This window comes from Narcine bancroftii, chromosome 4 (assembly GCF_036971445.1).
Source record: "Narcine bancroftii isolate sNarBan1 chromosome 4, sNarBan1.hap1, whole genome shotgun sequence".
NCBI classification, from domain to species: domain Eukaryota; kingdom Metazoa; phylum Chordata; class Chondrichthyes; order Torpediniformes; family Narcinidae; genus Narcine; species Narcine bancroftii.
This window is the reverse complement of record NC_091472.1, coordinates 264,762,478-264,788,186: the sequence shown is the minus strand read 5'-3', so window position 1 is coordinate 264,788,186 and position 25,709 is coordinate 264,762,478. Positions and strand designations below refer to the sequence as shown.

Below are 25,709 nucleotides of genomic sequence, written 5' to 3'. Positions count from 1 at the left end.
ATGTCTGGAGAATATAGCTTTCATTACCTGTTATTACAGCATCTGCAGTGGTGGTGTTCAGTCTACACGATAGTCCTTTCCTTGACATTCAAATAGGTCAGCGTCTACCTTCTGGTAAGGTCTGTGTAGTGCTGGGTGTGGCTTTACTGGTTCTGCAGGATTGCTTGCTTGATATTTCTGGCATATTGTACAGTTTTACAATTCATTTGTTATATCATTGTTGATTCTTGGCCAGTACACCACCTGTCATACTCTTTTCTTACATTTTTCGATTCTGAGATGTCCTCAGTGGATCCTTTATAGCATCTCTTTTCTCAGACTCTTTAGAATAAGGATTTACCTTTGTAGATGATGTCTTCAACCACTGATAGTTCCACCCTAAAGTTCCAGTACTCTGAAATGCCAAAGTCCTGCTTTATGTTGGGCCATCCATCCAAGATGTTTTTTCTCAGTTGTCACAGTGCACTTGTGATCATATCCACGAAGGCGTTCATGTCTTCATCCATTTTGGTCAACAGCTCTAGACAATGCATCATTCAGTGTATAGTGTTGCAGTCTAATCATCATTCTTTATATTCTCAATGGACATTCATTAAATAGCTTTCAAGGGCTCATGGTCAGTCTCTACACTGATTTCTTGTCCTGACACAAACTGATGGAATCTTTTACAGGCTTATGTGATGCTGAGCAGCTCCTTTTCAAATTGAGCATGATGCATACACAGTGGGTTGCCAGTCATCATATTTTTTCAGAAGAACTGCACCCTACAGAGTGCTACAGCTTTTTCCAGGTCTAGATTTTGCCCTCTTAACAGTCTTTCCCTTAGACTATCATCTGGAATACCACACACAAGTCTCTTTTATCAGCAAGTCGGTCAGTCCACTAAATTCACATGTTTTGCTTCTGTTTCTCAATTCAGTCACATACTGAACAATACTTTCTTCTATTTTCTGTACACGCGAAAAATGAGTGCCTCTCAAACTGTTCCATTATTTTTTCCAGTTTCATTTTGTCTTCTTCAGCAGCAAATGTCAAGTTATTATATACCTCCAGGGCTTCATCACCCATGACATGTAAGAAAACTGACACTTTATCACTTTTCTCTTCAACTCTGACTGCCACTAAATACAATCCAAAATACTGTTTAAAATCTGTTCCAATTTTCAGCCACATTATCTGTCAGCTGAAGTTTTGCTGGTAGGTGTAATCCTTGCATTTTTCTCTTTGTTAGCTTCTCTAAAGTTGCTGACTTTAGATTTTACCTTTTAAAGTATTTCCTTCATCTTGTATTTGTATGTGTGAATTCTTAAGACAACACATGGATGAAGGAAAAGGTTCTTTATTTTAAAGTTGATATGAATAGCACGAGGCTGCAAGTCTCCATTACATATCCAGAATACTGTGTCTAATCAAACAGTAAGGCATTGTTAATTGCTTGCAACTATCATTACAAGATTTATTGTCAGAATACATACATGACATCACATACAACTCACATTCCTGTGGACGCAGCAGAATTACTATTAATTGGTTGGGCAAAAATTAACTGCACACAGCGTGAACAGGTAAACAGGTAATGAATGCAAACAAACTGTGCAATACAGGAAGAGCAAAGACAATCAATAAAGTGCACAAGTAAGAGTCCTTAAATGAGTCCCTGATTGAGTATGTTGTTGAGGATTCTGATGGTGGAGGAGTAGCAACTATTCCTGAACCTGGTGGTGTGAGCCTTGTGGCACCTATACTTCTTTCCTGGTAGTAGCAGCGAGAACAGAGTGTGCTGGGTGGTCTGTGTCTTTGATAATTGATGTTGCTCTCTGCCAGCAGAACTCCCTGTTAATGTACTCAGTAGTGGGGAGGGTTTGCCTGTAATGTCCTGGACTGTGTCCACTACTTTTGTAGGGCTTTACAGTCAGGGGTATTGGTGTCCCCATGCCAGACCGTGACGGTTAGAACACTTTCCATCACACATCTGTAGAAATTTGCCAGGGTTTCTGATGTTATATCAGAATGTGTTCACCCTTTTCCACCTCTGATCCCTCAACAGTCACTGGATTGTATCCCTCTGGCTTTCCTTTCCTGAAATCAACAATCAGCTCCTTAGTTTTGGTGACATTGTTTTACATTAAGCCAAGTTTTACATATTGATCCTGTATGCAGACTCATCCCCATCCTTTATTTAACCAACTACCATGGTATAATCAGCAAATGTGTAGATGGTGTTATCGTCACACAGGCTACAGTTGTAGGTATAAAGTGAGTGGAGCAGGGGTCTAAGAACACAGCCCTGTGGTGCCCCTGTACTGATCTATAGCTCTATGTGCAAATCACCCAGACAGAAGTGAATTGTGCCCAGTGTCAGGTCCAATTTCCTATAGGGTGGGACATCAACCTGAAAATAAAATATGCAAAACTATTTGTGCAGAAAAAAAACAGAAGCTAGTGGGGTTTAATATCTTTGGATCTCCAGCCTACCACTTTCATTCTCTTTGTTCCCTCCATTCCTCCTCTTCTCTACAACTTAAAACATGTTTGATTTACAAATGTTCTTCATTCTGATTAAGTATCTTTGGCCCATAAAGATGCTGGCTTTCTTCCTGAATATTTCCAGCAGTGTTTACTTTTATTTTTGATTTACATCTGCAGCTTTTTATTTGCTTCCCAGCATCTATGCTCATTTAGATTCCAATCCAAGTAGCCAAATAAGTTATTTTTCATCGAGCTTCTGACAACATCTGTTATCGTGGTATGGCTACACTGTGTGCACAACCTTATGGGCTCTTAATGGTCTTTGTTAGAAGAAGAAACAGCTTACAAATGTCTCGTCAGTTTTACAGTACTCAAATCAAAGTCAATCAGTACTCTGAAAATACTAAGAGCAAGTCAGACTGCCAGAAAGAAAAGGGAAATACATTTTATTGCTTCGTTTGGTCTTATAAAGCTTAGCTACTTTGTGGGATCTTTGGAAACAAATACTTCTTATCCAAGCATTTTTTTTTTAAAAACTAACCTTGTCATGACGATAGACATGTTTGGTTTGTAGCTCAGTGCATGGATAGCAGACGGCAAAACTGAAAGCCACAAGCAACCAACAGAAGTCTAGAATTTAAGCCAAAGCAAAAATGTGCCACTTCAATTCCTATGTAAATGGCTTGTCTTTCAGAACTTATAAATGGATGTTCTCCTGCTTTTCCATTTCTCTGATCAGATCAGATTTCAGTCATTGAGCATTGAAAGAAAATTAGGGGTTTTGATTTCTAAGGAAAATCATAATTTTGTCTGATATATTTACATAAGCTGCTTTTAGGGAAATAGATGACTGGGTTTCCATATCAGCACCAATCCTACTTTACTGCTGAACCCATTTGCTTAAACTGAATTAAAAAAAATCTCATACTGAAAACTGTTTCCTTCTGACAATGCTTCACTGCCTTTGGGTGACGGTTTACACTGCGATGGCTGACAACTATGTTAAGTAAAATTGAATTATTATGGAGATGTTATTGTCAATTTTTAAAATTTAACTGTGTAGAATCAATTATTCAGCAATTAGAGTTTTCAAAGTATTCTAGGTTTGGGTGAGGTACGCCAGTATATTTAGAGCACTGCATGAAAACACTTCATATTATGATGAATTAACTATGAAGCATTTAAGGTTCTGAAAAGTACTAAACAAAGACAAGCCTTTCTTTTATTGATTCATAGTCGATCCAGAAACCAGTAATGTAATGACATAATTGTTCATTGTTGCAGGTGATGCTACTAAACAGTCCACCCTACCATTGTCTCTCCTTCAGCTCACCAATGGATCATTGGAATGTCCCCTATCACACAGTTTAACTCTGCACAGCTAATGACAATTTCAAAAAGCAACCTGAGTAATATAAATCCAGTATCAATATCTTCAATGTTATTTAAACCAACAATTCTTTCTATACAGGTTGTGTCCTTAAAACACAATGAATCAGTCATCAAATTTGGGGATTTTTAAATTTTATTACATTTAAATTTTACATTTACACATACAGCATGGTCACAGGCCCTTTCGGCCCACGATCCTGTGCCGCCCAATTGACCTACAACCCTGGTACGTTTTGAAGGGGGGTGGGAAGAAATCGGAGCCCCTGGGAAAACTCACAGTGACATGGGGAGAACATACAAACTCCTTACAAACAGTGCAGAATTCGAACCCCGGTCCTGATCGGTGGTGCTGTAACAGTGTTGTGCTAACCGCTACACTAACTGTGCTTCCCCTAAATCTTGAAACAAATGGTCTCTGCGTTGAACATGCTGCCAACCCAGGGAATTATATCATCTGTTTTCATCACCTCTGGGGAAAACAATGAATTCAACAACTTTAGAGCATAAACACTGCTTCTATTTGCCTGATAGCAAGTGCTGTTAATGATTCTGTGTTAGACTCACCCTAACCTAGGCCCAGTTATTATTTTAATCACACCACTTTACACTAACTTACTCCATATTGCCTTCTGTCACTGACCACAGCTCAAATCACAGATATTCCATTGGTTCTTCTCAACTTACCTCTCAGTCTCCAATTCACCTACCCCATCCTTTTTCTCTGTTCTTGCTTAGCGTGCATTAGAATTTCTATGTCCAACTCTTTCTCTCTCAGGATAATTCCTGATGCACTGAATGGCTTCAGGTTTCATCACCCCTTTCTCTATCGAGAGAGCCACATGTGCAACAATTATTTTTGTTGACGTTAAGGTCATCCCTATCATTCCCAGGACCAAATCAATACCGAGGGCACTGAACTGAGCTTAGGAGTATTTAGAACAAGTCCTCTTTGGTGTACACGGGACCCTGATTACCGTTGTAGATACCACTAGGTGGAGCGGGCACTGTACACATCCTGCACAATTACAGCTGACAATCCAAATGAAGTGGGGCCCAAATGGTAAGTTATAATTTATTTGCATAAGGCATGGAGGAGCAGGAATGCTTTGCAGTCTCCACAGGAACAATCTTGAGCCATTGCAGCTTGATAGTGCAATCTTCAAAGGACATTATCCTTATGAATTACTGTCAGGCAGACGTTCTTTTGATTTGCAAGTACACACACAATAGCAGATGTCAATATGTAACTAATTTCATTGCAATTCAAATAACTCTGCCCCTTCTCAAATAGCAAAGGAAAATGCCTCAAGTAAATTTGGTTTTAAAAGACTCCCCTGATAATTGGCCGTAATTTGCAAAATGAAGAATGTGATCATATTATGAAAAATATCTCTGCTCGGTATCTAATATCTATTCTACGGCCACAAAGCTAATCCTTTGGCAACTTAATACAGAAAAATCCATCTCACTGAAGCAAAATACATAGGTTGTATGAGAATAATAGACAACAGCTCTTGGGCAGAGAACAGTATATTGGATGGGAAGTAATCAAAGTACCTTCTACTTTCTTTGGAAGAGAATTGCTTTAGTTATGTTAATTCACTAATTTCTCTGCCTTCTTGACACTATCCAAGTCTAATCTTGCCTTTAGAACTTAGGACAGTACAGGCCCTTCAGCCCACAATGTTATGCTGACTTACCTCACACCATTAACCCCTATTTTTCTTTTGAATGTCCCCATTGAACCAGGCTCTACCACCGGCCCTTGCAATGGATTCCAGGCACCCACCACTCTCTGGGTAAAAACAAAATACCTCTGACATTTCCCCTAAACTTTCCTTCCTCACTTTAAACAGATACATAGCACATTACCAGACAGTACAGGCCTTCGACTCTCAATATTGTGCTGACCTATGGATGTCACCCCAGGGTAAAGGTGCTGGCTGTCCATCTTATCTAAGCCCCTCATAAACTTATATACTTATTATTAAGTCACCTCACATCCTTTGTCACTCCAAATAAAAAAAGTCACGAGTTCTGCCAACCTTGCTTCTCAAGACATGTTCTCCAATTCGGGTAATATCCTGGTAAATCTACTTTGCATCTACATCCATACTGTGGTGAACAGGACACCTGCTAATATGTGTCATTTTTTTTTTAGGAAAATGGGCATGAAGTATAGCCTGTAAATTTTTTCACATCTCACTTCTTCTGCACTTACATGTACACACTGAAAAAAATTGGAAACCTAGAATTTGGCCATGTGCATACTTTTGCATCTTCTACAAGGTTTGGCAAAGGAAGGTAAAGCAGAAAAAAAACCTAACACTTCAAACTTAATTTTATAGGAAAGCCACTGAAAGTTCTGTCCATTTCCTAGATGAGATGATTACTATGTTTCCACTTACCAAAATAAAGCTGCAGTTTTACAATAAATTCCAGCAAAATTAGTAATCCTGTGCATTCATTATGGTCTGTTGATGCAATCATTTCTTGATTCAAGTGCAGATTAATTTAGCAAATATCAACAGACCATCACACTTAATGTCTTTGGAGCTATAATGGGAGCCCATTCTTCCTAAGTGTTCTTTATCTTGAGGGAGATTTGAAAGAAAATACAATTGAACATTATTAACTATTGGAAGCAATTACTCAGGAGGGTCTCAGATTTGATTTCGGGGCTGTTCTAATTTTTGCTGGGGTGACAGCAGTTCTACCATTAATTGCCTCATTTCCATTGGAGAAAAGAAAAAAAAAACACTTGCCTCCCTGTGCCCAATTCCTGCAACGTTAACCCAGCTGTAAAGGTGCACATGAAGATGATGCAGGCTTAACAATAAAGGGTCCTGATCTGAAACACTGACTATTTCTACCCTTGGATGCTGCCTGACTGCTGAGTAGTTCCAGCTTCTCTTTGTTTGCTTAACTGTGAAGCATCCTTCTTTATCTCAGCCAAACTCCCTGCAACAGGGGAATGAAAGTGCATAGGACAAAAAAACTCTCCCCTGTCAATTTTCTCCAAGGCAGCTGGAGGATGTTTCAGCTGAAATTCATCAATTGTGTCATCGAGCTGGTAAATAAGATAGCTTCCCTCTTACAATTAAAAATTCAGATTATTTGAAGAATGGTTTAACATCAGCAACGCATGCAAGATCAGAGAATCATTCCTATTCTTAGTTGAATTTCCAATGATAACACTGGGCAATGAAGATTTTGCTTCCTGAATACTTTGGGGTGTATTTTATGAGTTTGAACTGCTGATCGCGAAAATCACCTTAAAATTTTCCAATCACGTATTTTTCTTTTAAGATATCACTTTCTTTTGTGACTTCCTGTCATATTTTAAGTCTACTTCAAGCTGACAAAACCAGGAAGTGCAATGTGACTTTAAAAACACATTTTCTAATCTTGCACTTAGACTCCCTCCCTGCTGATCTTGTTGTAGTGAACAACAGGTAAAAGGTTTCAACAGGACATTGCGACCATGGAAAAGCACTGTCAGGGTAACTGGAATCCATCAGTTGTTGGATTCTAACGCAAGAGGCATCCAATACCGAATACAAATGAAAATCAGCGCCAAAATATTTTAGGTCAGTTGAACTAACACAATGTGTTAGCATCATTATGCGATTAAGGATGCTAAATTCAATAAAAGTTCTCCAACTTCCTACATGATACAACAAATCGGAAATAATCTTTGTGTTCAACTTGATGTTGTCTATCATAATCCCAATTTTTTTTCAGGAAGCAAACATTTTGAAAAAAATTGTCCACTGTAATTGATCTTGGTAGTTCAGGGGCCCCTTCAGTAGGCCAGCTCAGTCCACCCACCACCAGTGCTTGTGCAGCTCATAGACCTATGCAACAAGAATAACAGATGATCTTATTTCCAGTTACCTTGATTCAAACAGTTTGCAGCATCTATTGGAACTCCTGCACAACATGGGCAGATTGACTTCTAGTTTCCTCAACCTTTCTCAGGAACACTACCCATCAGCTAGAATTGCCATGATTGTCCATGAGAAAATCATGGACATGGCCCTGATCATGGAAGATCCTATCTTACTTGCCTGGGCAAGGTATTCTTTCACAGGCTGTGGAAATTACTAGCCATGCTAATATTTAGTTTCCATTTATAATTATTCTTGAGCCATTTCAGAACATAAGTAAAGGTCAACCACACATAGACCAGATGAGCGCGGATGGCAGATTTCCCAGTATGAAGGATATGAGTGCACTGTGTGTTTTTACAGAAGTCTGGATATTTCATATTCACCATTATGATGCTAAGTTTTCATTGCAGATTTATTATAAAAAATGCACGTCTGGTAATTTCATTTCTTTTATTCTGTACCTAAAGCATCCAGGACCAAAAATGTGGAAATTATTGAGAAAAATATATACTTCAATGAAGCTACTGTGTTTGATGGAAATTACTTTTTGGAGAGATTTTGCTCTCAGACTAGATTCAACTTGAAGCAAGTATTTCACTATATAAGGCTATGTTAATACTATGGATACACAGACTGTTATTGTCTGGAGAGTGGTTTAGAATTGCTCTAAATTTACCATAAGTTTGGGATGTCTACATACAAATTGCACATTAGCACTAAACCAGATATAACTCAGATGTTGAAAAACTACAACTTAGTGGTTTTCAACAATACACAATTATGGTATCCCAGACAAAAAAAAACACCAGAGAAACAAGTAAGAAACACTCCACTCCAAAAATGACTCAATCATTGTCTTATACTAACTAGAATCCTACTTTTACCATAAACTATCATTTTAACTCCTTGTAAATTCTAACCCCAGAACCGGCCCATTTAATTTCTTTGATTGGGATTTAAGAAGGAACAATCCCAAAATTAGTGCCCTCAGCTGGATTCTGTTCCTTGTCCTTTCTCTGGGTTATTGATCAAAACTTCATTGAGGTGGTCGGGGAAAGTGGAAATGATGGAGAGCAAGTACACTTCTAAAAATACTGCTCAAGCTTTTTATTCCTTTACAGGATGTGGGTGTCAGTGGAAAGGCAAGAATTTGAGAGGATGAAGGTGAGCTATCTTCTTGAACCTCTGGAAAATATTTCCACAATGTTGTTGGGAGGAACAACCCTAAGCCCGACTAAGAAACAGGAACAGTGATATATTTCAAAGACAGGATAAAGGGTACACATAAGTGACGGCATTCCCATGCGCCTGTTGCCCTCGACTTAACAGATGGGAGAAGTTGCAGGTTTGGTAAGTGCTGTGAAAGGTCAATGGTAATCCAAAGGTTGTTGATGGAGGGGGACACACAATGTTAGTACCTTTTGAACATCACCCACAACCAATTCGAGCACCATTCTACATAATAACCTCCAATGCGTTGTGTATCTCATGTATTAGGAATTGAAGGGCATTCTTCACAAAAACAAGGTAAATTGCCTTATGATGAAAATAGCATTAATAAACACTTTGTGGAGCATTTGTTTATTTTAGTTTTCTTGCAATTAATTTATTATTCTGCTGGAATCTTATGCTGATGTGAAGAACAGCTTTTGTTTCTCTCAAACAACATATTGCAAATAATACAGGAAAAAAAATGTAAATTGTCAGCAGGTCAGCAAATATCAGAAGCATTTCTGGGGAGGGGCTTTATCAACATTCTCTCATTGCTATTTCACTTTTTTTTAAAAACACAGAAAGTTGTGGGTGTCTGGAATGCCTTGCCAGGGATGGTGGTGGAAGCTGAAACATCAATGGCATTTAAGAGACCCTTAAGCGCATGGAAGAAAGAAAAATAGAGGGCTACGAGATGGGAAGGGTTTAGTTTTTTTTTGTAGGAATATGTAGGTAGGCACAACATCAAGAGCCTGTACAGTGCTATAGTGTTGTATGTTTGATGTTAAAAATTTGTCATTTCATCCAAGTTGAGAAAATTCAATGCATCTATTTCCAGTTCCTTCCAATCCACTAAAATGCAGTTACATTTATTAATCTGATGGCACAGGATTGTGTCAGAGTAAAGATTTTCTGGATTATCAGATACTAATTTATTAATGTTCCAACACTTATTTTCTTTTTTATGTTGCCCAATAATGATAATAATCATTTTTCCAGTGAACCCAGTCGGTTTAAAATAAATCATGGAAAATAAGGCCAGTAAGTTTAAAGGAAGCACAGAAAAAGAACCAAACAGGTTTCCAAGGAAGGCCAGCCAATAGAACCAGTGAAGACCACATGGGAACTGAGGTGCTGGCAAGTGAACGAGAAGCACAATAGACCAACACTAAACAAGCCAGATGTTCAACCACTGGATTTATGAATAATCAGATAGGAGATTATCAGAATTCTACCATAACTGTAAAAAGAGTATACCTCTTACATTGACAAGTTTATCACCATAGGTGCGCAACTTTTGTATTGATCTGGCAAAGACCCAGTATAGGCCAAACCAGGTTCTGCTCTTGTACAAAAGTCATTTGTTTCACTCACTTAAAGTCCGCAAATGACCCAAAGCACTTTGCGAAGGTGTGCATGTTATGCATGAGATATTGTCGTAAATGACGACAATTAATCTCTTTCAAGGATATTTCTGGCAATCTTTTGCCACCAGGTGTTGACATTATTGTAGCTACCAGCTGCAGGGCAGAGCACAGAAAAATTGCCATATGCGCTTTGTAATTCTTATGCTTTTCTGCAAAGTGCAAAAGCTCATTTCTGTCCAACTATTTGTCCTTAATTAAATATCATGAGAATTAAGGCATAATTTAATCAGTTTGTCATTTCCTGTGCCTTGTTTATTCTGCTCCAACAGATTCTAACCTGAAAACCATAATTTTGTGATGAACAGATGCTCCTGTTATTTCCAAAGTAGGCAATAGTTGGGAGGAAGGAAATGCAGCTTAAACCCTATTTGTGGGGGATGTGAAACATGTGAGAATGTTGCCAGAAACTGGTTACTAGAAAGGACGCTCTGTGTGCTAAATATAAGTTGTTTGGAATCTGATGCATTCCTTGAAAGGAAATATCCAGAAGTAGTACATTTAATTCATGTCTGCAACTTGAATTTCTTTTCCTGGATCAGGCAGTTCACAAATTGCTCTCCACTGAAAAAGAGAATGGAGAGAGATTGGCTGTATTTGTGTCGGACAACATGTATAGTGGCTCCACTGGGAATAATAGAGTAAGGCCTTTGCTGTATCACTCAGGTTCCTGAAGAACAAAGACCAAATTAAAACCTCAACAAAATGCTATCCGAGTCACAAGCCTGACTCACAAAACTGGATAACTATAGTTGTGTTTCTTGTTTGTTGGGGTTGTCAGTCTCACAACTGTCAAGTTCTTTCTACACTACAAACTTGAAAATAAAGTCTCAGTGTTCAGAGAAAAATGTTAGCCCAGCAGTGGAAACACCAACGCAAGGAAGTGGGCAAATATAAATTCTGGGGGAAGAAATTTATCTTTCGTCATTGGGCATTTGCTCTTTTCTGCTCGACAGAGGTGGTTCTGTTGGCATCAGCAGAACCAAATGCCGAGGTGAGAGCAACCTGCAGCCGATAATCTGGCACGTGTTTAACACTGCTGAACAAAGACAAATTTCTTCTCTGAAGGGTATGGGCAAGTTATGAAAATAGGACTTAATGTGGTTCAATAAGTACAACAAGCACAAGAAAGCAGAAAAATGGCCTTTAGTTTACTAGATTAACAATTCAGAATTTCATTTAATTTTTACATTTGGAAATGCAGTACTGTTACGGGTCCTTCTGGCCCACAACTCCTCTCTGCTCAAAGACACCCTTATGACCGATTAACCTACTAACCCCATACATCTCTGGAACATGGGAGAAAACAGGACCACCCAGAGGAAACCCATGCAGACATGGAGAGAATGTACAATGTCTTTAAGGTCAGTGCCAAATTTGAACCTGGGTCACTGGCGATGTAATAATTTTGTGCTAAATATGCAGCCCTTTTAATCCCACTTCTCTGGATTTGGAACAATGCTGAAATATATCTGCAATATCCGCCCAGCAGATTATCAGCACCCAACTCCCCACCATTGACAACATCTATCAGGGACGCTGCCTGGGCAGGGCGAAAAGCATTATCAAGGATTCATCTCACCCTAACTATGGACTTTTTATTCTCCTTCCAACTGGTAAGTGCTACAGGACCCTCTGCTTCCAAACCAACAGGCTCAGGAAGAGCTTCTTTTCTGAGGCTGTGACCCTGCTGAAGCTTACATTGTAGCATTGAGCAGTGTTGCACCCATACTGTACTGTCAGTACTTTTATACTTGTCTTTTTTTGCTGGAGCGCTTGCTTTTGTTTTCAGTTACTTGTATATGGCACTATTCTTTGTACTTCTGGTTAGAAGCTAATTACATTTCATTTGGCTTTGTTTCTATACTTGGCACAATGACAATAAAGTTGAATCTAATAATTGCCAAAGCTACACTAAACTTTAGGAATTACCTTTAAGGAGAAAAATGAAAGTTATTGTTTTGGGTTCATATCCTTCACTTCTTATCCTGTCTCCCATTTACAAATAATGTTTGACCTTTCACATATATCCAATAATTTCTGTGCTAATTGTGATCATCTGGTGTTTACTTGGCATATGGTCACTAAACATGAAAGTAAACACAGTGGGAGCAGGGGGAAATCAATATGAAAATACATTAAAACTTACAAATCATAAAATAAATTCTCAGTTTCTTACTTTGCAGATACTTCCTGTTAGAAGGCAAGACCTGAGGCTACTTTGTGAAATCTTGCCTTAAGGCCAAGAGGAAATGACATCATGTCTTAAAACACCTTTTGCTGATGGTTCACACCGGTTGGTTTTTATGGGTTACCTTCTCCATTGCTGGAGTGCAGGGGCCCAAGTTAAAGGATTGAGTGTACTTTGCATGTACATCATGCTTGTATTCATGTGAATGAGATCAAAAAGGTAAGTGCAAATGAGTATTTGATTTTATTTTCCCTAATTTTATCTAATGCTTTCAATTAATGCAGACAAACAGAACCAACATGGATAAACAACTTGTTTGGCATAGAGATGTTGGGCTGAAGGGCCTCTTTTTGTTCTGTAAAACTGCGATTCTATGAATTTAAGCACATTAAGGTTTTTTAAATAAAGTTATTACTTTTCATTATGATTAAAAATATATCTTTAAATCCTTTTGAAGTTTTGGCAGTGGGCTGACATAAAGTTATCAGGTTTTCCTAAGGTTCAGGACTTATCACCTGATCTTAAATGTTGCTACTGCCCCATTCCACTGCATGATCAGTTAGACCCATGCAGACACAGAACCCTGGCGACAGGATTAGAGTGAGCGTCGAGAAGGGCCAACAAGGCAGATCGAGCAAAATCGGGCACAATTTCTTTGTCTCGGTGGAATTTCCATGCTAACGTCAGTGAGAATAGAGAACAATTGGCTTGCCATACCTCGTTGGAATGAGTCCGATTCTGATGCTTGGCTCGGTCTGATGCATTGGAGAATGCTTTGTTGCAGCCTTCATGTTCACAGACGTATGGCTTCTCCCCAGTGTGCGACCGAAGATGAGTCTTCAAGTTCTCGAGACGCGAGTAAGCTTTGTTGCAACCTTCAAACTGGAGAAAGAGAGGCAAGCATCGTGATTAAGAGACCAGGTTGAGGTTGTACAATGCACAGAAGTGTAAACTTACAGAGTAAATGGCTGACAAGATTTGTCACAGTGAGCAGATCATTTTACATTATTGGCCCCTGATGGCCTGAAAGATTTAAAAAAAATTGCCCAAGTGTTTCTGAGCCAGGGACTAAGGTACCCCTGATGATGTTCTCTGGCCAGCTGCTCACTGGACCAAGATAGCAGCTAACAATAGCTCTGTGATCTTCATGTCCCCTTCCGCATTGCCCTTTCTCAATGCAACACCACTGAGAACAAGACAATACCAACATCAAACAGTGTAACTTTACTCCATTGTGCACAATACCTTCTTCTCCCAGTTCTGACTACTGTTAACTCATTGTTGACAGGCAGGATTCACCAGCCAGTATACATCTTTTTAAATGAGATAAAATGCAAGCTCTGTTGCCAGAATAAAATAACCTTGAGAGAAAAAAATTCTTCACTTGATGCAACTAGAGTTTGCACAGGATTTTAAAAAAAGGTGAATTTGTTTTCGATGCAGTTGATTTGCTGGGCCAGAGGCTAACTAAATGACTTATGCGAGGCTGCCAGCATTAGCATCTGACACCAATTATTTGTGGAGAACCAGGCCGTGACCAAATCCATCATTAGACAGCGGTTAGCTGACAGTGAGCATGAACTACAGGGAGGGATTACTTTGCGAATGGAAGGGCCTGTTTCTGGGCATGCTTGAAAAGTTCCGTAGTTAATGGACCAAATGTCAAAAAAAAAATCCATTCCCTTTGTTGTTGAAGTTAAGTTAAATGAATGCTGCTGGAAGAACGGCTTTTCTCTAAGATTTCATGATTGTTCAAGGACAGCAGAATGAGATAATTATTTCATAGAATAGTACAATTATTGTGATGCAAGAGGCCATTCACTTCATTGAGTTGATGCTGGTTCCCGGTAGACCAGCCATTCAGTCCCTTTCCTCTGTTCTTCATTTATAAGTTAAAAAATAATTACAACACAGTGGAAGGTGATTCCAGCCATTGAGACCCATGCCACCCAACTAACCCTGTACATTTAAGGGTGGGAGGAATCTCATATGCAGGTCAAACTCCTTAAAGACAGTGCCAGGTTCAAACCTGCACCACTCGCACTGCAACAGTGTTGTGCTAAGTAGGCCACCCAAAGCCTTGGCAATTTTCATCTCTCCAGAGCCTCACTAATTTGGTCCTCTCTTGACTCATTTGCCATACTTTTAAAAAAGATGTGAGTTTTGGCTCCCATTCAAGAAAAATAAAACTGATTTTCCTTTCCAGCCCCTATTATCTTCAGACCAAAATTGTAAATCTACATTACGGACCCCAAGGAGACAGGTTTTATCCTAATCGCAAATGCTGCCTTTGCGGAGTTTGCACATTCACCGAGTGACCACGTGGCTTTCCACACCATGCTATGGTTTCCTCCCACATCCTAAATATGCAGCTAGATTCTTGGGCCACTCCAAATTACATCTCACAATGCAGGGAAGTGTTTAATAAAATAAGGGAGTTGATAATAAAAAAAAAGAGGCAATAGACCTACTTCTGGGTAATCTCCTGGTCCTTTGGGAACAGCTTCACTCCATTTAACTTTACTAAACAAGGCATGACCTTGTACAACTATGTCAAATCCCCTTTCAACAACCTCACCTTTTCCAGTGCACGGCAAAGCTAAAGTCTCTCATTCTCTCACATAGCACTTCATTAGAGCAATGAAGAAAATTTAAGATGCGACGTGGCATTGACATAACAGCCCTCATATTTTTATAGCCAGTTGCACTGTTCAAGATAAACTCTGCTGTGATGTTATATCATTAAACAGACACTTGGCACTTGGCTGTTCAATAAAGAAAACTATAAACACGAGTAAGAAAACTGTAAATCTTGGAATTCTGAAATAAATATTGGGCTGGTAATATCGAGTGACTCGGTCAACATCGGTTACAGGAAGTACTGGATCATATTTTGAAAGAGCAATCCTTCTATAAAGTGAGAAAAGGCTTCTCTTTCAATTTTTAATGACCTGCTTTGTATAACAAAATTAACATTTGGGAAAGTAAATATCCTGCAAGGTTAGTGTAGGATAAGCAATGATTAGAAAATATTGTCAGATTAACAAATGAAAAATTAGAGGCTGTCCATATGAGTGGGTTATATTTAGATATTCAGTTGCTCCTGTTAAAAAAAACTTAAATTTTTTGACGATGCTGCCAAATATAATAACTTCATGATTTGAATCAGTTTTCATTTTGTACTTTTGAGTCAGCAATTTTCTAATCCTTTCTTGCCCTATGAATTGCAGAAGTCTTCTCCACGAGATTACGTGATCACTTGAAGATGTGGAAGAGAGCTGGGGATGGGAAAGGGGGGAGTTTGTTATGCCAGAGTTTGGCTTCATGGTGCTTACAAAATAGATCAGGTGGAATGGGACCGACTCAGCAGGCTAATTTGGCATTTCCCATTGCTTTTGATATCTTCATATTCGACAATAAAGATTCAGGCAAGACCCTGGACAATGTGGATCATTTCTCAAATCTCAGAAGCCATCTCTCAGTGAAGGTAGACATTGAGGATAGAATCAACCATAACCTTCAAGGCAAAAATTTTGCCATCTGAGGAAAAGGGGTACAAAGATCAGAAGCTCAGACTTGACACAAAATATAGTCCACTGGTCAGCAATGACCAATTTCTGAAATCCGTACTACCTTCTGCAGGCAGCAAAAATATACCATGAATTATGACTATATAACAGTCTCCAAGTTTACTGAAATGATAATCAAACCAATGACTGCATCCTCTTCTGTGCCAATATCCTCAGCACTGAGGCTCTGCTTTTTTTTATTCAATCAGTTTTGTTGGTTAGACCAGTTTATTTACATGTCCTACACCAGATTCCTATTCCAAGCTCTGTCATAGTAGAGATTACTGGGTGGACAGAAGAAAGGATTCAAGGATGTACTAAACGCTACATTTAAACATTAGAGTATCCCCACTGATTCATGGGAATCTTCAATGCACCACCTTTCATTTGGATGGTAGTGAGAAACTCAAACCTATGTATTGGGAGCACAGAGCAGTCCAACAGAAATGAAAGTCAGAATTAAGGAATAAATACGGAATAACTCGGAATACTTTTTTTTGTTATCTTCAACTGAGAGGATGTCTGTGGGAAAAGTTAGGTCTAACAATATTTTTACCGGCTTGTAGTGAGCTGGAAATGCTTAATCAGAGGTAATGCTCAGAAATTTACTTCTGCAATGTACCTTTTATTAAAAACAGGAACTATTAAACAGGGAGTCCATAAATCTAGACAGAAATGGGAGGTAGATCTAAATATCACAATTGATGAGAAAAGATGGTAAATATTTGTTGAGATTGTATGATAAATATTATAAATGTAAGGTATAGATTAATTCAATATAACTATTTGGATCAATTATATTTAATGCCACAAAAATTGAATAGAATGAAATCATTTATCAGATAAATATTTTAGATGTGGTGAACAGGAACTTTTTTTACATTCTACATTCTAAAGTAAGGCTTTTTTGGATGGACTGAGGGAATGTTTTAGAACAAATTACAGGTACCTTATTTCCACAAACCCAGACTTATTTTTATTGGGAAATATAGAAAGAACAACACCAAATCTGAGGCAAATTTGACTGCCTTGCAGCAGGCAAAAAGGAATTTCATGTAATAGTAATAAAACAGTGTTCTATGATAATAAATTGAATCTTAAAATTATCAATGTACCAAACAAAATTTGTCAAAATAGCATGAAAGTGTATTGCAGTGACTTGGAAATCAGACACATATTTAGGTAAGGCGAGATGAAATGCAGAAATTCAAAGTTGTATTCCTTTGGAAAAAATTACATACAATTTAAGAAATAAATATGCTAACTTTTTGCAAATTTTGAGGTCGTATATGCAAAGTTTAGGGGGGGGTAAATATATAAAAATGTACTTCCAGCCTCTTGAGACCTGCATTAATCTTCTTTCCTAAAATATTAAAATGACCATTCAAACACAATGGGATCCCAGTGTGCGAACCGAACCTTCGAGCAATCCAGGAAACTATTTTCTTCTTTCTTTTCCATACTTCTTATAACTATATATCTCATTTTTATTTTTTTTTGTATAATTTTTGTACAGGGGGTAATAGAGAGGGAAGGATGAGAGGGTAAGTAGGGGGGGGATAAATCCATCATGTAACCAATGTAATTTTATAAACTTATTCATTACTGTTTAATTTAAATGTTTATTAATTAAATATATGGAAAATTTTAAAATATTCAAAAAAATGTAAGTCAGTGCACCCCACATAGCAAATGACCCGACACCCATTCTGTCAGGCACCTCGCACTCCTGCTAAAGGTGATTCTACAGTTCTTTCATCAACCACTTTACAACCCATAAAGCAAGAGTGGAAGCAAATCATCCTTAATCTTAAGGAAATGCCTAATAAAGTTTCACTCATTTTTAATAGTTAAAATTTTAAGCCACATTACATTCATATCTAAACAACAATGCAGATTATTGGTGCAAGCTCAATAGGACTTCATGGATATGTCAGTTTTGACTTTTGCACGTGGACAGTTTTTTATAAAGCTTCCAAAATGTTATTTCTTGGACATAGGTTAAATTACAAAATGTGATTTTACAAATTCATGAATGCTACAGTTCCAGGACTCATAATTTTTGTGTGCTGTTATTTACGAAAGAGTCAGAAATAAAGCACGAGAGGAGAACAGCTAGATTCCAACTTTCCAAAGTCAGTATCATTTCATTCATGGATTATTTGCTTTCTATGGACAATTATATCCCCTAACAGTGTTATCCCCTAACAGTTATAAATAATGCAATTCTGAAAAAAACAGTCCATCATAATCGTCTATCATGCTTTGATCCAGAAGAAAATATGCAACTTTACATCCTTGTCAACTTCCTATTGAATTCCAATGGGTTTTTGGAAAACTTCCCAAATGATCTTTGCAAACAAATGTTAATGCTTGTCGGATTCCGGATAAACAGATAACTTTGAAAAATCAAAATAAAGTTACTGTAAAACTATTGTACTCCAATTTTCTAACACAGGGCTACAAATTCACCATATTCTCATACTTGTGACATTGAGTTTATTAGGAACATTCTTTAAGAGGTTGCAATTACTTTTCATTTAACAATGTGTCTCTCATCATAAAATGCACAATAATTTCACTCAAAGCCCAAAATCCACAAATGTAGGGAATAATGTGGGCTGTATTTTTGTGCCCCAAAATAGTTCGGGAGCATGGACCAGAAAACCGCCTAGGTTAATTAGGCCCTGCACCTTGCCAGTGTAGAGCCTGGAGTAGATGCTCCAAGTCAGGGCTGTGTACATTACTACTGGGATTGAGAGGGGGTGAAAGTACCAAAAATTACAGTGGGTGCATGAGGTATTAATAACATTGATACAATTCAATCAGAAGATTCACAAACTAAATAAAAATATATTTGGCATCAGAGGGTGGCCAGCTATTATTCCCCCAGCTCCTCATGGCACATGATACCATCAAGGGGTGATGATGGGATTAAAGAGCGTGAAGTTGAACCAATGGAGAGTCTATTCAGAAAGGTCAGAAGTGTTTGGACCAGTTGACATCTCTCTGAGGAAACTGGTCCGGGATGTTGCTTTGACTGCAGAGGTGCACGTCATCAGAGTTCAAGGAGAAAAAAATTAGCCGTTCTTTACATAGCTAAATGCTATGTTTTGAAAATCGGAAGAGTAATGAAGATGGGCCCAAACGAATCATAAGTAAAATTTCACAATTTTTTTTCTGCAGTAAACATTAATTATTTAACTAGTGCATTTACTTCAAAAAAAAATCAGCGACCTATTGAGACAGACAATGACATAGCCATCTAATATTCCACAGATTAACTGTGGGGTGCAGAAGATCAAATTGCACCCCTTGGTGGTCTGGAGGCGATGTGTATCCAAGTCCCAACAGATTGAGAGAAGGATCTTTTCTCTCTCACTGACTGTCCCTTAATTTCACACCAACTAAGCCAAAATAAATAAATTGATTCATTAAAGAGAACCCTTTGATGTAAAATAATTGAACACTTCTGCCAAAGGAGTTATCATTGTCTATAATTCCATGCAAGCTGATTTGTCCAAATATTCATTCCTAAAATGTTCCAACATTGAAGATGTCTTTCGCCTGTACTCAACAGAACTGACAAACACAATGTGATGTGATTGATTTAAAGATACCTTAACACAAATGTTATGGGCTAAAAGAGCAAAAAAAAACCTCGGGAAATGGGATATTTGTGCCCAAGCAGAGTGTGGTAACCTGTCTAAATGACGACTAGTCGTACTCACAGCCACAGTGATGAAGTGTTTTGAGAGGCTGGTGTTGAAGCATATCAGGTCCTGTCTAAACTATGAAAGAGTTCCATTCCAATTTGCCTACCACAGCAGCAGGTCTATGGCAGATGCCATTCTCACTGGCTCTAAACAAAGCCCTGAAACATCTGGACAGCAAAGATGCTCTTTATCGAATATAGTTCAGCATTCAACATTGTCTTCTCAAAATTGATCAGCGAACTCCAAGACCTTGGTCTCAATACCCAACAGTGAATCCTGGATTTCCTCCCCTCCAGACCCGAATCATCTCCTCCACAATCTACATCAGCACTGAAGCACCACAGGGATGTGTACTGTCCCCTGCTCTACTCAATTTATACCTATGACTGTGTGGCTCAGTACAACAGCAGCTTTTACAAATTTGCTGACAATACCACAGTAGCTGGCTGTATAAAAAGGGGTGATGAGTCAGCATACAGAAGGGAGAATAAAAACGTGGGTGAATGGTTGAAAACAACAACATCACACCCAATGTCTCCAAAACCAAGGAGCCGATTGTGAACTTTAGGAAGGGAAAACCAGAGTTGTGTGATCCAGTGATCATTGGGGTATCAGAGGAGGAGAGGGTGAGCAAATTTAAATTACTGGGAATCCATCTTGGAGGATGTTTCCTGGACCCAACATATTAATGTCATCATGAAGAAAGCACGTCAACGCCTCTACTTCCTTGGGAGTTTGAGGAGGTTTGGCATAATATCGGAAACCTTTTCAAACTTTTACAGATATGTTATGGAATATATGCTGTCTGGCTGCATCATGGCCTGGTATGGGGGCACCAATACTTCACAATGGAAAGGTAGTGGACACAGCTCAGTATCTCACAGGCAACAGTCTCCCCACCATCAAGAAAATCTACATGGAACGCTGCCATTGGAGAGCAGCAGCAATCATCAAGGAATCACACCACACAGTGCTCGCTTCGGCAGCACATATACTTTAAAAAAAGGATTCACACCACCCAGACATGCTCTGTTCTTGCTGCTGCCATCAGGAAAGAGGTATAGACACCACAAGACTCCCACCACCAGGTTCAGGAACAGTTGCTGCCCCTGACCATCAGACTCCCAAACAAAAATCTCAATCAGAGACTCATTTAAGGACTCATACTTTGCATGTTATTTATTACTGAATATTTAAATGTTTTTGTATTGCAGTTTGTTCAAATTTCTTTCTTTACATCTTTCTCTTTGGTATACATGTTTTTCTTGAGTGTAGTTTGCACTACCAATAATTAGAAATTTTGCCTGGCCTGCAAGAAAATTAATCTCAGGGTTGCATGGGATGCCATGCATGTACTCTGACAATGAACTTTGAGCGGACTGGTATTTAGACATCACATGAAGTGAAACAAGAAAGTCTGCAGACACTGTGATTGTAGCTAATTCACAAAAATGGCTGCGCTGCTGTAACAGCAGCATTTCCGCTCGTGCAGACCTAGGAGAGTGGAGCACAGCTCTGAATGGTTCAACTGCCTGGTCCTAATGCCATTGGCTCCATATGGGCTTTAAATTGTCTAGTAAAGAGGTAAATAGTATTTTATTTTAAAATCCTCGACCCATGGGGTCTGTTCCCAAGATGGTGGTACCTATGCTTGGCACTGACCATGAGGGGTTGCAGACTCTGAGGGAGCAGCAAGGCACCAGAAATGGGGCGAAATTCCCCTCATTGAGAAGGAGAAGCAGAGGTGGTGACAGCAGACCTGTGAAGGGCTCAGCAGCTGAAGGACCACACAGGACGATGACCAAGACTGCGAACCAGTGAGGGGATAAGCAGCTGAGGGATGCACAAAGGCTGCGGGTAACTTGCAGGCGGGGAACCCGCAAGGGCTGAGGCTGCTGGAAACTGTCTCATGGGAACCAATTATGGAAACCAGGATTCGAGAGGGTACTGAGGCCAAGAAGGTCACCGAAGGGCTTTGGGGGCTGAAGGCTTCCTGATTGTGTCGGAGGTTTGGATCTGGAGTTCGGGATGCTGATGGATCAAACAGGAATGAGTGCAACTGCAGAGGCTGTGAGAGCACTGAAGGTGAAGGGATTCTTTTGCTTCTCTCTCTCTCTTACTGCATGGCGTGCTGGGCAACATTAATAGTGACTTGTCTGCTTACGGCAGGGAAAAGGCAAATTTTGTGCAATATTACTTGTTCTGAACTATTAAATGACAATAAAGGAATCTTGAAAAGTGCTTTTGAAATTCAGCAGGTTATGCAGCATTGATAGGAAGTAAAGGATAACCAATGTTTCTGGCCAGAGCTCTTCATCAAAGTACAAGCAAAAATCAGGCAGGCACCAGAATATAAAGGTGGGGGCTGGAGGGAAGAAAGAGCAGAGGGAGGAGCACAGGAGGCCACAGGTGGACATGGATAAGAGGGCAGGAGGGAAAAGCTGCAAATTAATCAGGGGAAGGTGGGGTGGGGGGGGGGTAGCTGCGAATGCAGATCTGGAGGAAAGGAGGCAGAGGGATAGAGAAAGAGGGAGAGCTGGAGGACAGGAGACATAGGATAAGAAAAAGGAGACGGGGGGGGGGAGGGGGATGGGGGTGGGGAGCTAACAAAAACCAGAGAAGTTGATGCTAATGCCATCTGGTAAGAAAGGAGCTCCGGCCCAAAATGTTGGTTATAAATCTTGACCTCCTGTCGACACTGCTGACTTTCTCTGGTACTTTTGAGTATTAACTTTTAATATCATATGTTCCGATTTCTTTAATGTGCCCCTTCAAATCCTATAATTCTTTAAAACAAATTTGCAAGGTGCGAAGCACTCTTGCTGTTAAATAAAACACCAACTGTTCTCCCTTCTGAATCAAAATTTCATGAAATGGTAATTAAAGCACAATAGCTTTTCATCCTTTCAACTATATCTTCTTGTCAATTTATTAATCATGTTTCTTTTTAAAAGTGTAGATGTCAGAGCAAAGAAACAGGTTTTTTATGACCTAAGGGTGTATTTTCAACAGGCACAATACATTCAGGAGACATCAGAGTGAGTCGAATATACAGTGATGTGCTGGAAAAGTAAACTAGAAACATCGTTCATTTCCAAGATGAAGAGCATTCTCCCTTGTGTGGAATCATCAGTTCCCTCTGTGGTATCAACAGGACATTGACAACTGACTGGAAGAAGCTTCAGCCATATGTGGTGCCTGGTGAAGCCAGCTGGAAAATGCCTACGTACCAAGTCACAAAGCATGCAAACAGGCTTGTTGCCCCACTGAATCTTTAAAACATTAAATCACTCACTGATGCTAATCCTGCACTAATACCATTTTATTCTGCCCACATATCTAACAAAGCTTCTCAAATTCAGTTCTGATCGCCTCATTATAGGAAAGATGTGGAAGCTATGGGGAGGGTGCAGAGGAGATTTACCAGGACGTTGCCTGGGTTGGAAAATAATTCTTATGAGGCAAGGTTAACAGAGCTGGGATTTCTCTCCTAGGAGCAGAGAAGAGGTCTACAGGATTCTGAGAGACATAGATAAAGTGGACAGCCAGCGCCTTTTCCCAGGGCAGGAATAGCAAACACCTGAGGATATCTCTACAAAATGAAGGGAGGAACGTTTGTAAATTTGGGTGCCTGGAATGCCTTGCCAGGCGGGGAGGTTGAGGCTGAACATGAGGGGCATTTAGAGACTCTTAGGCAGGCACATGGGTGAAATCAAAATAGAGGGTTATGAGGTAGGGAAGCTTTAGTTTGCTTTTTGGTTGGAATATAAAGGTTGGCATACCATCAAGGGCTGAAGAACACTGCAGCAGCAGGTCTTATGTCCATGTCTGACTGTACATGAAGGGCAACTTACAGTGGCCAATTGAATTAGTGGCTTTCATGACTTTGGAATGTGGGAGGAAATCAAATCACCCAGGGGAATCTTGTGTGTTCATGGGGATAACTTGCAAACTCCACAAAGACAGCCCCAGAAGTCGAGATTGAGTGCAGCCCTTTCAACATTGTGGCAGTAGCTTTAGTAACTGCATCGCTGTGTCGCCCCAAGATGTGGGAAACAATCTTTCTTTCAAAATGCAAAACTAATCCTGTAACAATATTTGATTGATGCTAAATGTCTAAATTTCTGCTAAAAGCAACACTTTGCATCTTTAATGTGGTAAAACTGATCATTGCCAGATAAAAAACACTGAGTCAAGAGGATGTGCTTTAAGGAGGAAGAAAGTTAGGATGCTGCGAAGACCATGAGCAAGGTTATTCCAGAGCTTGGCAATAATGCAGTTGAAGGCGCCATTGTCAATGGATATGAGGGATGTGCAAGAAGGCAGTGTTGAGAGAATGCAGAAACCCTGGTAGGAAGAAATTGTTGAGAGATTGGATTGTAGTCATAGAGTGATTTGAACAAAATAATAAAGCCCTAAAGTGTGAAATAAAATGGAATCATAAATTTGTGAATTTTAGCAAGTATAGAAATGACAGCCAAATGCAATAGGGAAAGTTTGGTTTCAATCAGTAGAAGGTTCAGAAAGGAGGACTGGAACATATATAATGCCCATTGTAATCTTAGGACTTCTTGTGTCTGATATTCCCAATGTTCTTCACCAAATTTACAACATGAGTACAGTTCTACATATTGACTAGGACTCCAATACTGTAAAAAGGGCTGGATGGCTTGAGTTTCTCATATGTGTACAGGAAAGTTTTATAAATCAATATATAGAGGTATCAATGAGGGAGGATGCAATACTTATCTTCTATTAGTAAACCAGACAGGTCAGATGATAGAAGTATGTGTAGGGGAACATTTTGAGTCTAGTGACCATAATGCCATTAGATTCAAGTTCATTATGAATAAGAACAGGTCTGGTCCTCCAGTTGAGATTCTAAATTGGAGAAAGGCTAACTTTATGGAAATGGGAAAGGATTTAGGAAAAGTGGTTTGGGAAAAGTTGTTTTCTGGCAAGGATGTGCTCAGTCAGAGGATGGTCTTCAAAAGTGAAATTTTGAGTCTGCAAAGTTTGCATGTTTCCGTCAGAATTAAAAGCAAAGTTAACGGGCACAGGGAACTTTGATTTTCAAGGGATATTGCCGATCTGGTTAAGAAGAAGAAAGAGGTGTATAACAGGTATAGGCAACAAGGCGCAAATGAGGTACTAGAAAAGTATAGCAAATTTAAGAAAAATACTCAAGAAGGAAATCAGGAAGGCAAAAAGACATGAGGTGGCTTTGGCAGATAATGTTAAGGTAAACTTGAAGGTTTTCTACAAGTATATTAGGAGTAAAAGAATAATAAGGAACAAAATTGGCCCCTTAGATGTAAATCAGTATGGTCATCTATGTTTGGAGCTTCATGAGATGGGGAGACCTTAAACAGTTTTGTTTTGCATCAGTACTTACTCAACAAACTGGCATAGTGTATAAGGAAGGAATGGAAACAAGCAGTAGTGTCATGGAACATATAGAGATTAAAGTGGAGGAGGTGCTTGCTGCCTTACAGTGAATAAAGGTAGATAAATCCCCCAGGCCTGACATGATATTCCCTTGGACCTTGAGAGAGACTAGTGTAGAAATTGCAGGGGCCCTGGCAGAAATATTTAAAATGTCCTTAACCAGAGATGAGGTGCCAGAGGATTGAAGGATAGCTCATATTGTTCCATTGTTTAAAAAAGGCTCAAAAAGAAAACCAGGAAATTATAGGCTGGTGTTCTGAGAGATTAGATATAAAAGTACTTGGACAGCCAAGGTCTGATTAAGGATATTCAGCATGGCTTTGTGCATGATAGGTCATGTTTTTAGAGGAGGTCACCAAGAAAGTAGATGAGATGTTGTCTAAATGTACTTTATT

The 25,709-nt window shown here is 39.2% G+C and overlaps 1 protein-coding gene across 2 annotated transcripts in view; it reads right to left on the bottom strand.

Moving 5' to 3' along the window:
• gli2a (GLI family zinc finger 2a) overlaps positions 1 to 25,709 on the bottom strand; it is a 481,485-nt gene that overhangs the window by 20,774 nt on the left and 435,002 nt on the right. For both annotated transcript variants that reach the window (XM_069934894.1, XM_069934895.1), the window contains one exon: positions 13,299 to 13,463. In XM_069934894.1, coding sequence (XP_069790995.1) covers positions 13,299 to 13,463 — 165 coding nt within the window. The remainder of the gene's footprint in view (positions 1 to 13,298; positions 13,464 to 25,709) is intronic.